Source organism: Paroedura picta, chromosome 1, assembly GCF_049243985.1.
Source record: "Paroedura picta isolate Pp20150507F chromosome 1, Ppicta_v3.0, whole genome shotgun sequence".
Taxonomy (NCBI): Eukaryota; Metazoa; Chordata; class Lepidosauria; order Squamata; family Gekkonidae; genus Paroedura; species Paroedura picta.
In genome coordinates this window covers 162459226-162472669 of record NC_135369.1, presented here as the reverse complement: position 1 = coordinate 162472669, position 13444 = coordinate 162459226, and the positions used below count along the sequence as shown (strand labels likewise).

The following is a 13444-nucleotide window of genomic DNA, read 5'->3' as shown; positions in this document are numbered from 1 at the left end:
TTGGTGCTCTTGCATTCAAAACAGAAAGGCAGCAGGGGAGAAAAGATTAGAGGCCAGTTTATAAGAATCTAATGAATAATTTAACTCAAAATTTTTGTTGTCCTACAGCATAGAGCTTACAGCAGATCGTTCTCTTGGACACTTAACTTATTCAGAATAGCTTTTGCACCAATGTCAATCATTACATTAATAGCCTCCACGATGTAGCTGAAGTTTCATATATTAAAGAATAGGAGCTATATTCAATTAGAAGTCATTTAAAGTGCTTTGGTTTTATGGGTCATTTTTATGCTACTTCTGCCCAATTCCTTTTTATATTGTTCAGGACTTTGAAGAGGTAGCATAGAAATAGTGCATAAATAAAAATGCGTTCCATGATATGATCAGGTCAATGTACCTAGCAGATTTATTTTTCCAAATTTCCCACTGGCAGAATGACACTTTCCTGTCACCCCTTCTACTGCAACCCATTGACCTCCATGAAATGCTGCTCCAGATGGTCAAGACCTGCAGAGAAAGGACTGCCTGTTTTCTTCTCAAGCTGAAAAAGAATTACACAGCTCAATGTTTTGATCCAGCCCTTGAACTGGAGTTTTATTCAAAGTTTGACTTTCAGCCCCAAGGTCATTTAAGTACTGTGCCAGAAGCGGCACGTGTTCAAAACGGTTTTCATTTCAGCACTTACAATTTTACAGAGGTAAAATATTGGAATACAACTAAGTTACAGCAAAAAGCAGTCTAAAAAGAGTTTATTCTAAACTCACATGCATTGCCAGCCTTCTCCAGGAATTGTGGGTCAGACCTTAAAGTGCCAGGTTTATATACAAACTATTAAGAGTAAATAAACTTAAAAAAAACAGCTAAGACTATTATGTACTGTGTAATGCACTCCTAAATCTCACCTGCCTTTCCCTCTCAGAGCTGTAAGACGCCCAAAAAGCTGATGCAGGGGGGTACAATAACATCAATGGAACCCATGCTCTGCAGCACTTTGTCAGCTAGCAGAAAGGAGGTATTGGCAGAGATTTTAGCAGGTTCTCCTCTCCTTATTGCAAACCCTCAAGCTGTTTTGCCCACAAGATACCTTTGACACACACACCCTTTCCCAAAAGTGGCTTTTTGAGAGTCTCAAGTTGCTGCTGAAAGGAGGCGGGGGAAGATCTGCTGTTGCCAGTACTTTACACCTATGGTTCATAGGATCCGGACCATAGTGCCTGCAAGTAAGTATCAAGTAAGATGCCCTGTCACATTCTATTTTGCTGCTGCAGATGGACCACTGGTGGCCAGTGACCAGGGAGAACGGAGCATGCCACTTCAAGTATTTTTTTTAATTGAGTAGCTTTTGTATTGTTAAGAAATACACTGAAGTTAACCCCTAATGCTTAGCTACACTCATTTCCCTAAAGTACCAGCGCAACAAATGTTAAGGGCAATAAGGCGAACACAGCTAGCGGTTGTCAGGCTTAGCTGGAGACTGTCCCTTCGGCATCTAGAATTCGGCATCCAAAGTGAAAGAGTTGTCCGTGGGTTTCGACATCACTCCCATCCTTTGATATTCTCCCACGCGCTTTTCAAAAAAGTTGGTTTTGCCTTCCAGGGAAATATTCTCCATGAAGTCAAATGGGTTCTCTGCCCTGAAGATCTGGAAAATCAAAGTGACAACGTGTGGAGCCAAACTCGCACAACATCCATAGTGATTAGATTGTTACGATCCATGAGATGCAGGTTCGAATCCCTTCTCTCCCATGGAAGCTTGCTGACTACTCAGCAATCCCTCTATTCCTAAGTAGGCCGTCAAGCACATTCTAGTTGCTGGACTGTGGTGTGCTGCATGAGAGATACATTTGCTTTCAAGGCAGAAAACGAACTCCTAAGGTCATTTCCATTGCAGAATATTCTCACCTGGAGTAGGGCTTTGGGTCTGGCGCTATTATGCTCCTCCTCTCCCAGGAGACCTTTCTGCCACCTCAAGATTCCATTGCCTCATTCAGAGCATATATACTTCTTTAACTGCTAGTGCATGCACTCTTGCTTTCTAAAGTTTAACACCAATGGGCCACAGAGATCCCAGTAAAGAAAATCATCATGCCATCTATGAAATAAGTTAGCCATCTATGAAATACTGTTAAAATTTAATATTTTTATCTGGGTATTCTTCTCCTAAGTGTCTCCTTCTCCTAAGGTTTTAAAATCTTTGTGGCAAAAAGCACACTCATCTCTCATAATGAATGACTAGTGGTAGGGGGGAGAAAGCCATTCCCTGAAAAGGTTATTTTAAGGACCATGGTGTTAGAATACATGTTCATCTAGAGTGTCTTTTGGCACGTTCTAAATTGAAATAAATACACCAACACACCTGTGCTACCTGTGCCTTATGAAATCCAAAATAACCACTAATGAGCCAAGAAGCAATTGCTTAATGGGGAAAGCAAGCCATAAATGTAAACAAACTGCATTCCTTGGGAGACAAACTGCACAGAACTTACCTTGTTAAAGCCGAGCTCCAGCATCAGTCTGTCTGCTACAAATTCAATATACTGCTTCATTAAAGAGCAATTCATGCCAATTAGCTTTACAGGCAGCGCTTCTGTCAAGAACTCCTGCATTTAAGTGAATAAAGTGGCTTAGTATGCAAATGCTATACCATCTATAACTTAATGCCCCCGCTATGTTTTAAGTTTTCCATACTTTGATGCAGCTTTCCCCCCCCCCCAGAAAAGAACTGCCAATTACCTGCTCTATCCTGACAGCATTAGTGATGATCTCCCTCACTCGCTCTTCAGATGGTTTGTGTACCAGGTGTTTGAACATCAGACAAGCAAAATCACAGTGCAAGCCCTGGGGAAAAAAATAATTGGAAGATACTTTTGAGCAGTGGTCCCCAACCTTTTTATCACCGGGGACCACTCAACTCTGGGGACCACTCACCGGGGACCACTCAACGCCTTTTACTGAGGCCCGGTGGGGGGAGGGGGGAGGTTTACTCCTCTACTCTCAACCACTGCCCTAACGCTCTGATCGCTATGGTAATGTTTAAACATCCCTTCAAAATAAGATACAGACACGCCACAACAATGAACATAAGGAACATTTTATTTTCATGGAAATTTTAACTCATGACAATGACAAATCAGTGGGAACCCTCAGCTTGTTTCTCTGCAACGAGATAGTCCCATCTGGGAGTGATGGGAGACAATGACACCCAAAGTGTGTTGTAAAGGGCCGGGGGGGGGGGGGGGGAGGCGTCCTTCGGGGCCCACCTCCAATTAGTCGAAGGACCACATGTGGTTGGGGATCGCTACTTTAGAGAACAACTGTGAAGAATGCTACTTTTAAATCACCAGCAAACCTGAAACATCTAGAGCAGGGGTGTAGTCAACCTGTGGTCCTCCAGATGTTCACGGACTACAATTCCCATGAGCCCCTGCCAGCATTCGCTGGCAGGGGCTCATGGGAATTGTAGTCCATGAACATCTGGAGGACCACAGGTTGACTACCCCTGATCTAGAGTAAATGAAAGAGAATCTGTGTGAGTTACACACCAGCACCTAGGCATTCTTAACACTTCCCACTGTTAACAACCAACCATCTTAATTCATTTTCCTCTTATCTAAAACACCGACTCTCATGTACTGAGATTCCCAACAGAATTCTGGTTCAACAAAAATGACTGCTCATTCAAGGATTTGTCATACGTTATGAAGTTTATTACATGGCTTGCTAGGAACCATGCAACATGGCGTAAAGCATGTTAAGTTTCAAAATGTCCCTGAGTTAAATGTAAGATTCTCCCAACTAACAGTAGATTGCAGGAATCTGTGCCTTACCTCATCTCTGCTGATGAGTTCATTGGAAAACGTAAGTCCAGGCATCAGACCCCGTTTCTTTAACCAAAAGATTGATGCAAAAGACCCAGAGAAGAAGATTCCTTCTACAGCAGCAAAAGCTACTACACGTTCTCCTGTTGGGACAAGTATCGGCAATGATTTTACAGCGACAACCATTAGAGGGCCAAAGTAAACAGAAAAGAGAACCCAAGCAATGCTTACCATAACTGGCCTGCTTATCCCCAATCCAACGTAGAGCCCAGTCAGCTTTCTGTTTAACACACGGCAGTGTTTCTATGGCATTGAACAGAAATTCCCTGGAAGGATAACATGATACTTAAGTACACAATCTGCAGTCCTTCTAACCACTCTTTAAGTAGGCTAGGCTGACAAAAATCACAGGAATTTGGCCCTAAGTTACATGATAAAACCAGACGGTGGAAAAGATTAAACTATGCAGACAAGATTATCTTTTAATGGCCTATATAATAGAAAAAGTATCAAAAAATCTTCACAGGACAGCTGTATGTACATTTTCCAAACAGACGGATATCTTTTCCAGGAGGACTGTTGAATAAGCTTTGCACATTATCTGAATAACATCATCCATTTATGTCCAAAATGTCCTCACCTCTCTTTGGGATCCTTGATATAAGTGTCAATAAGTAAGCTATACATTTCTGAATGGATGTTTTCCATAGCAATCTGGAAGCCATAGAAACAGCGAGCCTCTGTGATCTGTACTTCCTGGCTGAATCGCTCCACCTGCAGGACACAGCATGACATTTAAGTTACAAAGCTGCTCTCCTATTTTAGAGTAATTGCACATATTTATTTGTGGGCTTGTTTTTGAGCTCACAGATGCATGTGCAAAGATGTTTAATTTTCAGGTAAATGACCAGTAACATAAACTGGGAGCCAGCAATAGATCATAAAAACTTGCCACATTTTGCTAACAGGTTAAATAGAAATGTACAGATACACTAATGGAACATACACACTATGTGCACTCATGTTTCAATAATTCACTGGGACTTGACCTAAAAGACAAAGGTCTGTGCCACTCGTTGTGATTTAGTATTCCTTTTGCTCAAGAGTTCTGGGGAGCTCAGAAGTGGCAAAAGTACACCAGATAAAAGATCTAACTTCCCAAGAATTTATCCTATTTCCTCAACCACATGATTCCAGAACCCAGGAAAGAAATGGCTTTAAACCAGATTTGAATATATTTAACTGTGCACAGCGTCTGGTAAGTAAGTGCATCAGCCAACTTCACTGATCTATCAACCTTTATGTGAACCAGCCTTATACCTAATTAGCCTCATATACACATATTCTCACAACTTTCTACATATACTTTGGGTCAGATTACAATAAGCAGAAGTAAAACACTGCAGCAACCAAAGTCTCGTGGTTAAAGAACCTGCCTACCTACAAAAGTTACCCTTATCCTGCATAGGCTTTAACAATATGCAGCCCAATTTGAACACAGTACTCAAGGAGAGCTGCCTTCCAGCAATATGAACATCTGAAGGAAGATTCCACTGTCATGCCACAAATTACCCCAAATCTTTTAACAGATGCTGCTCAGAAGCTTATGGCATTTGCAAACAATGATACCCAAATAAAGTTGTTAAGGTTTATTTTTCATCTCTAGAAATACAGACTAAGCAACCAAATGTAACTGTCAGCAGAATAATTATTTTTGAAAGCTGCTTACATAGTTAAAAATGTTAACAATTTTCTATATTACATTATGGAGCTGCAGCTTATTCCAGTGGCATGAAGTTCCAAAACCTTGGACAACTTTTTAATGTTTTGCTTTCATTTGAATGCTCCAAGGTGATATTTACTGAAAAACAATCACTTGGCAAAGATTTAGCAACCTGTTTGCAGGATCTGTTCTAAGGCAGATATTCACAAGCGGCAAGATACCTCAAAGTCTAGGAATAGTTGGTAAAAGTTTTGAAAACAAACATTAAGAGGTATCTGCTGGATCAGCCCATCTAGTCTAGCATTCTGTTTATACAACCATGAGCCTTGAAGGGTCAACAGAAACCAGGAATAGCTTCCACTGAAGCCCCCTCCGAATACAAATATTTCAAGGTTTGCTACCCCTGTGTTCCCTTTACTCCCCAATGATGAACCAATTTTCCATTAATCTTCTTAATCGCTTTTTCAAGGTATATATGCTGGTATCCATTGCTTCATCACAGGCAGCATATTCAACAATTCAATTACTTGTCCAGTTAAGAAGTATTTCACGAAGCTCTAAGGTATTTGCCCCTCGGCCATCTTCCTTTCAAAACCAAAAAAGTGCCTGATTGGTTGCATTCCTTTTTGAACTCAAAGCCAAGTTCAAAGGAAAGATGTTAGGGTATGGAGAAAACAGCTACACACAAGCTGTTTGCAAAGAAGCTTAAAATTTTGAAGGGCTTCCCATGGCAACTATGTTTAGAGCAGGGGTTCTTGACAGCCCTGGAAGGGCTTCCTGAATGGGAGTTAATTTCATATATACGTTAAACATTTGTTTATTTCAACCCATTTTCCCCTCTCAAAATGGCCAATGATGGATCCAGAGGGGGTGGAAAGGGGAGGGGCCCTGGGTAGGCATGAACACAGCTATGCTTCCCAACCATATTCTGCACGCTTGCGCCATATGTGGGGTTTCTTAAAGCCTGCAGAATGTTTCAGGGGGTTCCCAATGGTAGAAAAGTTGAGAAAGGCTGGTGTTATCTTTGGTTGCATGAAGACACATCAGTTAAGACTAGCTTGCAGTATTACATTCTCAGGCACCACATTATTAGTATGAATATCTATTTTGGCTTAAGGCACCTTTGCTCATGCATCTGTTGTGTACCTTTGTGCATCATTATGTAGTGTATACAATTGACAACCTTTGCCTCAAGTTCTCTGTTGCGGCACCAACCATATGGAACGACCTCCTGGAAGAGGCCAGGAAGGCCTTATGCTTTTATCATTCCACAAAATGCACGAGACAATATTTAGGAGGTGTAAAGGGAACTTTGCTATAAGCTCTGAAAGTTTAGCCAGTTCATGAATGACATTAAGGTAAAGGTAAAGGTATCCCCTGTGCAAGCACCGAGTCATGTCTGACCCTTGGGGTGACGCCCTCTAGCGTTTTCATGGCAGACTCAATACGGGGTGGTTTGCCAGTGCCTTCCCCAGTCATGACCGTTTACCCCCCAGCAGCAAGCTGGGTACTCATTTTACCGACCTCGGAAGGATGGAAGGCTGAGTCAACCTTGAGCCGGCTGCTGGGATTGAACTCCCAACCTCATGGGCAAAGCTTTCAGGCGGCTGCCTTACCACTCTGCGCCATGTCTGAATGACATTATTGACTCTATATTCTATGTTTTGAACGTTTTCATAACCTGGTAGCCAAGATTCATTGCATGGTTTCTACGTCCTTATTGGCACTGTTTTTAATTATAATCTGCCTTGAATGTCTGTGAGAAAGGAAGTCTACAAGTTAATAAATGGTGCTTTTAGCTTGGAAAAGGCATTAATATGGAAGATTCCACTCCAAGTTCACCACCTGTACGAGATAACATCGAGCTTTTTCAAAATCTGTTTCCTTACCAAATTCTCATTGACAATGCCATCACTTGCAGCAAAGAATGCCAAAACATGTGAAATGAAGTATTTCTCCTCTGGCTTTAAGGATTCCCAGTGCTGAATATCTTTGGACAGATCCACCTAAACAGACAGCAATCACTGTTAAATGCAGTAAAGTAGGCAAGAATGTATAACTCACCCAGAAAATTACCAAACACTCCCCACTAGGTATCAATTTACAAATCTGCCTTATTTGTAGTCAAGAATACTGGCCAATCTATTCAGTGAATTCTACTCTGATTGGCAATAGTACACAAGAATCCCAGCTCTTTGCAAGTGCTTAATACTTGAACCATATCACCACCACCCCAAAGTCTACAACAGGGGCAGTCAAACTGTGGCCCTCCAGATGTCCATGGACTACAATTCCCATGAGCCCCTGCCAGCGAATGCTGGCAGGGGATCATGGGAATTGTAGTCCATGGACATCTGGAGGGCCACAGTGTGACTGCCCCTGGTCTACAAGGTACATTCTCTATCCTCACACCTCTTCAGCCGTCCAGAAGGAAGCTTCTGCTTTCTTGTACATCTGCCAGATATCATGGTACTGAATGGGAAAGATGACAAAACGACGGGGATTTTCCTGAAGCAGAGGTTCGTCTTGTATGTTGTTGGAAGGTAGCTTTGCGCTTTTGGGTACATCCTAAAAAAAAAAAAGTCTTCACTTAATATACTGCTCCATTCTTAGAAAACTGATTTATTACATGAAAAAAGGAAGCAGGTTGGTTTTGCAAAAAACAAGATGAGGATAAAATGGAGATATTGAAAGCCATTTTGGGTTCCAATTAGATAGGAAAGTAAAGTATATATGAAAAAAGAGTAAGAATACTGAGAGGACTAAACACTGAAAAGGGACCTATGGAAAACAAAAACCTGTAGACAAAACAGAGTTGGCAGGAATTAGTTTAGAATTAGGCACCTATATGGATGGAAGGCAGTAGATATGGAATAATGCTCTGTCTAAATTGATCTCAGTAAATAGGAAGGAAAACGTCTTACTGGTATTATTCTAAAAGTACTTGATGCCTCTTAAATTAGTGATGAAATATAAGATTGTTGAGAATTGCTGGAGATGCAGCATGTTCAATGCACACTGAAAGTGATTTTAGGAAGGTTTTCTGAAAGAGTACATATCTTCCTCAGAAGTAGAACTAATCTTTAGTATGGTCACAGGAACAAAAAAGGCTATAGTTTGGTAACTGGGGGGGGGAATACCCCATATAGTTATGGTTGGTTCAAATTATGTATGGAAGATTTCATTAATCCCAAATTTCACATACGGCAATATCAGAGATCCACATGGAACAATATGTGTCTATGAGCATTGATCAGCTATTGTTAAAAGTATTAGTCGCCTACCTCCCTGAGTCTTTTAAATATAGAGTTCCATTAAAAGTCGACTTAACTCACTGAATTGTGTGGACATATAAATGTATTAATCTTCTTGACTCACTGAGCATCGGGATTAAATATTAACTCTAAGAATTAGACAATATTTATTTATTCATTCCCAGCCCTTACCCAGAGGCAAACCAGAATAAATTTCTCAGAACAGTGGGGGGAAATTCATGTAGCTAAAAAAGGAGACAAAACAATCATTTGGGACAAGCTGGTTTCAGGAGCAGCAAGGATGGGAATGATATTATCATGCTGGATATACAGGAATGAATATGCAAACTCGGGACAATAAATAATAGGAAAGTTACAAGACTAACATTGAGGAGGACTTAAAACAAAAAAGACCTGTTCAGTTCCCCAGCTCATCAATTACACAGAATAGGGGGGGTTTTTTTGTTTGTTTACTGCCTATTTGACCTCACAGGACTAAACCTTATGGAAGCTACACAATACCCAACCTATCTCATCTCAGTCCTTATAAGCACCTCTCTATGTAGAGGAGGACCCAGGCTATCCTAACCTGGTCAATTTCAAAAGCTAAGCAGGGGAGACCCTGGCTAGTCCATAGAGGCAATGCCCAGCCACCCCCACAAGTCTCTTGCCTTAAAAACCCTCCAGGCTCTCCAAGTGCCAGCTGGAAATTGAGGGGGCTTTCCACCAGGCCAGTACACTTTTGCAAATAAAAGGCACTTGTCTGTAAAACGTTAGAAACAGAAAATAATTCCTTTGGACATACCTAGTTATTATTATTTTATTTTTGGGGGTGGGTTGGGGGGTAGGCCGTCCTCAAATCCCAGTAGCGTGAAGGTACAGAAAATAGTTTGAACCGATATAATAAAGCAGGGCAAAGGCTTTTCTGAGAGATTAAAGACAACTCCCCCCGCCTTACCCCACCTTGAGCTCCCGATGCCCAAGGAGAAATCTTCCGGCTCTTTTGAACAATGGGGCACTTGGCGCCAACCCGGGAAGGAAGTCCGCCCCGCCCTAGGCTGAGGGAGGGAGGGGATGGCGGGAAGGGGACCCTCCTCAGCGGAAAATGGCCTTTCCGACCCACGCCTGGCCAGACACCGCCCCCCCCCCGACTCCTCGTCTTCCAGTCGCGAATCCCCCCACCGCCCGCTGTAGAGACTCACCGCGTCGAGAAAGATCTTCCTCGCGGTCTTGGAAGCCAGGATCCGGGTGGTGCTCAACGACGGAGGCTGGAAGGGAAAGGATGGAGACGCCGGTCAGGCCGGCCACTCTGGCCCGGGGGGAGACCCCGGGGCAGCCCACGCCACGAGCCCCGCCGCCCCTCGCCTGTTGCGGCGCCGGCTGAACCAAGGAGCCTCTTCACCGGGCGGGCAACACGCAGACCGCGCGGGAACGGAGGGCTCCAGGGGCGCTTTGGGGTCGCCCAGATTCAGATGCGCGTCGCGAAGGGGCCTTGGCGGAGGGGGATGCAAGAGACCCGCAGTCAACCAGAACTCAGTTCGGGTCCAGCGGCACCTTGAAGACCACCCACGTACCCTTCTGGGAATCAGCTTTCCGTGTGCGCGCACAATCCAGAGCTGAAAAGGCGCGCGTGCACACGGAAGCCGATACTCCGAACCCAGCTTGGGTTGGCATTAAGGGAGCCACTGGACTCCGACTTGGTTCTGCCGCTTCGGACCAAGCCGGCTGCCCGCCCGAGACGCCTCGATGAGTTGCAAAGGCGAAGGTGGAATGAGAGGGGTGCTGCTCCTCAAGGCCCTCCCGCTCCCTGCCCCGGGGCTCGGCCCATCGCCGGCTGCCCGGCCGTACGCACCGTGTTCTCCTTGTCGTTCAAGGCCAGCTTCTTCAGCGGCGAGACGCGGGGCGAGGCGGGGTTCTGCTCGTTGCGGGCCGAGAGCGGGTGGCGCGAGGACAGCATTTTACTGGCGGCGGGAAAGAAAGAGCCGGAGGAGCGCAAGGAGAGGCCGCCCGGGATTTCGCAAAGCCCGCCTGCAACAGGAGGAGAAGCCGGCCCAGTGGCCGCTTTATATGGGCTTCGAACTTGGCGCCAGAATGCACAGACGTCCAATCACGGCACGACCTCTCCTTCGTCGCTCTGCCATTGGCTGGTTGGGGGCCCTCCAACAAAATAGAACCGCGAGAAGATAAAGCGCGGTCCCTCCCGCTCCGCTCCGCCATTGGCGGAGGGGCAAAGCAGACAACAAAGGCTGCGGAACGCGGGAACTGCTGAATGTGACAGGCCTCGCCCCCCCCCCCGGGCGTTCTGATTGGCCTCAACGAATTTCAAGAGCGCGTCATCCGGTGGCCTTTCCGATTGGGCAGAGGGACATCACGGAGCGGAGCCTCTCCTCCCTCCTGTTTTCCTATTGGTTGTCACCCCCTCCGAATTTCTTTAGGAGAATCGCACAGTCTCCGCGGTATCTTTGTAGTTTAGTAGCTCTGGGCAGGGTCGCAGAAGAATTTGGGATGCGCTCTGAAAGGCGGAGAGAGGGATGGTTGCAAAATTCCTCGGCACGGACGAGTTCCTAGGGAATAAACATGCGCCGGTATTTAAGGTGTTCCCTTTTGTTGCTACGGATTCAAAGGGTGGATTTTTAGGTCCGCGTGATTGCTTTTTTCATGACGACTAAATTTTTAATGGCATGCAGCCACGCTGGCTGCGAGTCAAATGGGTTGGCTAGTGGCGGGGAGGAATTATTATTATTATTATTATTTCCCAACTCTCTCTATAAGGTACAAGGCAGGTAACAACAGTCTTAGCAATAATCTTAACCCCATTAAAATCCCCATTAAAACAGTGGCCACCAAAGACCGCTGCTTGCAAGATGCTTAGGCAGCCTATTCCACTGCTGAACTACTCTGTGAATTTTTTTTTCCTGATATCTAGCCTATAGCTTGTACTTGTAGTTTAAACCCATTACTGCGTGTCCTTTCCTCTGCAGCCAACGGGAACAGCATCCTGCCCTCCTCCAAGTGACAACCTTTCAAATACTTAAAGAGGGCTATCATGTCCCCTCTCAACCTCCTTTTCTCCAGGCTGAACATTCCCAAGTCCCTCAACCTATCTTCATAGGGCTTGGTCCCTTGGCCCCAGATCATCTTCGTCGCTCTCCTCTGTACCCTTTCAATTTTATCTACGTCCTTCTTGAAGTGAGGCCTCCAGAACTGCACACAGCACTCCAGGTGTGGTCTGATTGGACAGAAACGGATGCGTTTTTTTTGTAAAGGGAGATTCGGTTTCATTTGGATCCTTCTGTGCAGTCTGGGGATTTATGCAAAGGTCACAACGCCGGGAGCAAAGGCCATGTACAAAATGGGGGGGGGAGCGGGGAGGGCGTGGGTTTAACGCCCCCAAAAGGTTAAATAAAAGGAAAATTACAAAAATCTACTAATTGAATCAATGAAAACCTGTTAATAATGGCATGAGAGAAAAATAATAGGGAAAGTTTTAAAATTCGAGAAAAAGTACACTAATGGGACAAGGTAAAAGCTGGAACAGGCAGGAAAAGGCATTAAACAAAGAGTTCTGCAAAAGTCCATACAGATGCTTAAGAACAATATTTTAGAAATGAAAAGATGGAAATCCTGAGCCTTAATTAAGCCTTCCCAGGCCAAAGAGCCAGAGGGTTCTGGAATGGGCATTGGACAAATAACAGCGCCTAAAAAAACACTGGGACATATTAAAAGCACCCCAGAACAATATTTTGGAAATCCAAACACAGAAATATTGTGTGCTTCATTGCAGGGCCTCTCCCCAGGCTGCCCTCATACCTGCCCAGCAAGTTTTGTGAGGCCTGGCATTCCATTCCGGGAAGAGGCACAGAGTTTGTTCTGTCCACTCCTGAACCCATGCCTGACATCCCTTTGTGGAGGCATCCTGTTTGCAAGTCCGTAGTGCTCCTCAAGTCCAGTGTTCACAAATTTGGTGGGTTTGTTCGGGGCATCCTGGGAAGATGCCTTGTGGTTTTAAAGTCTCTATGCACCCCACACTCTTGCACCCCAAATTTTCAATCTGGTTCCATTTAGTAAGCTAAAAAATGGGTGTTCTGGGTTCAGGACAACCCCCCCCCCCAACCAACACAAGCTTGGCCCAATTTGCCCCATTTCTATTTAAATACACTGAGGAACTTTAGTCATTCAAGATAGATGGGGGGGAGGTTGCTTGTTTCAAAAATACATACCTGAGTAAATAATTGTTATCTGAATAATTCGTCTTTCAAATATATTTGCATGCTACCATATCCATATAAGTAAAGTAAAGGTAAAGGTATCCCCTGTGCAAGCACCGAGTCATGTCTGACCCTTGGGGTGGCGCCCTCTAGCGTTTTCATGGCAGACTCAATACCAGTTTGCCAGTGCCTTCCCCAGTCATTACCGTTTAAATAAGTAGGAACTTACAATTTAATTCACAAACAATACTATTCATTCTTAGAAGAAAAAGCCATTTTTAATCTTTTGTTTTATGATTGCATAGCAAAATCTTTTTTTATTATTATTAAACTTATACCCCATCCATCTTGACAAAAGTTCCCAAAATCCAAGGCTCACTAACACACATTTATATAAAGGGTAATAAAAATTAACAGTCACTGAGAAATCAGCTGAAGTTC

The 13444-nt window shown here is 44.2% G+C and overlaps 1 protein-coding gene across 1 annotated transcript; it reads right to left on the bottom strand.

The window, feature by feature from the left end:
- Positions 1 to 565: 565 nt before the first annotated feature.
- RRM2 (ribonucleotide reductase regulatory subunit M2) lies at positions 566 to 10844 on the bottom strand. The gene is made up of 10 exons (XM_077310595.1): positions 10648 to 10844; positions 9998 to 10063; positions 7954 to 8109; positions 7431 to 7547; positions 4459 to 4592; positions 4050 to 4144; positions 3828 to 3961; positions 2734 to 2838; positions 2487 to 2600; positions 566 to 1642 (listed from the first exon to the last, which is right to left on the bottom strand). Exons 1-10 carry the CDS (start codon positions 10750 to 10752, stop codon positions 1490 to 1492), a joined length of 1179 nt encoding a protein of 392 aa, XP_077166710.1. The 5' UTR covers positions 10753 to 10844; the 3' UTR covers positions 566 to 1489.
- Between the last annotated feature and the right edge of the window lie 2600 nt (positions 10845 to 13444).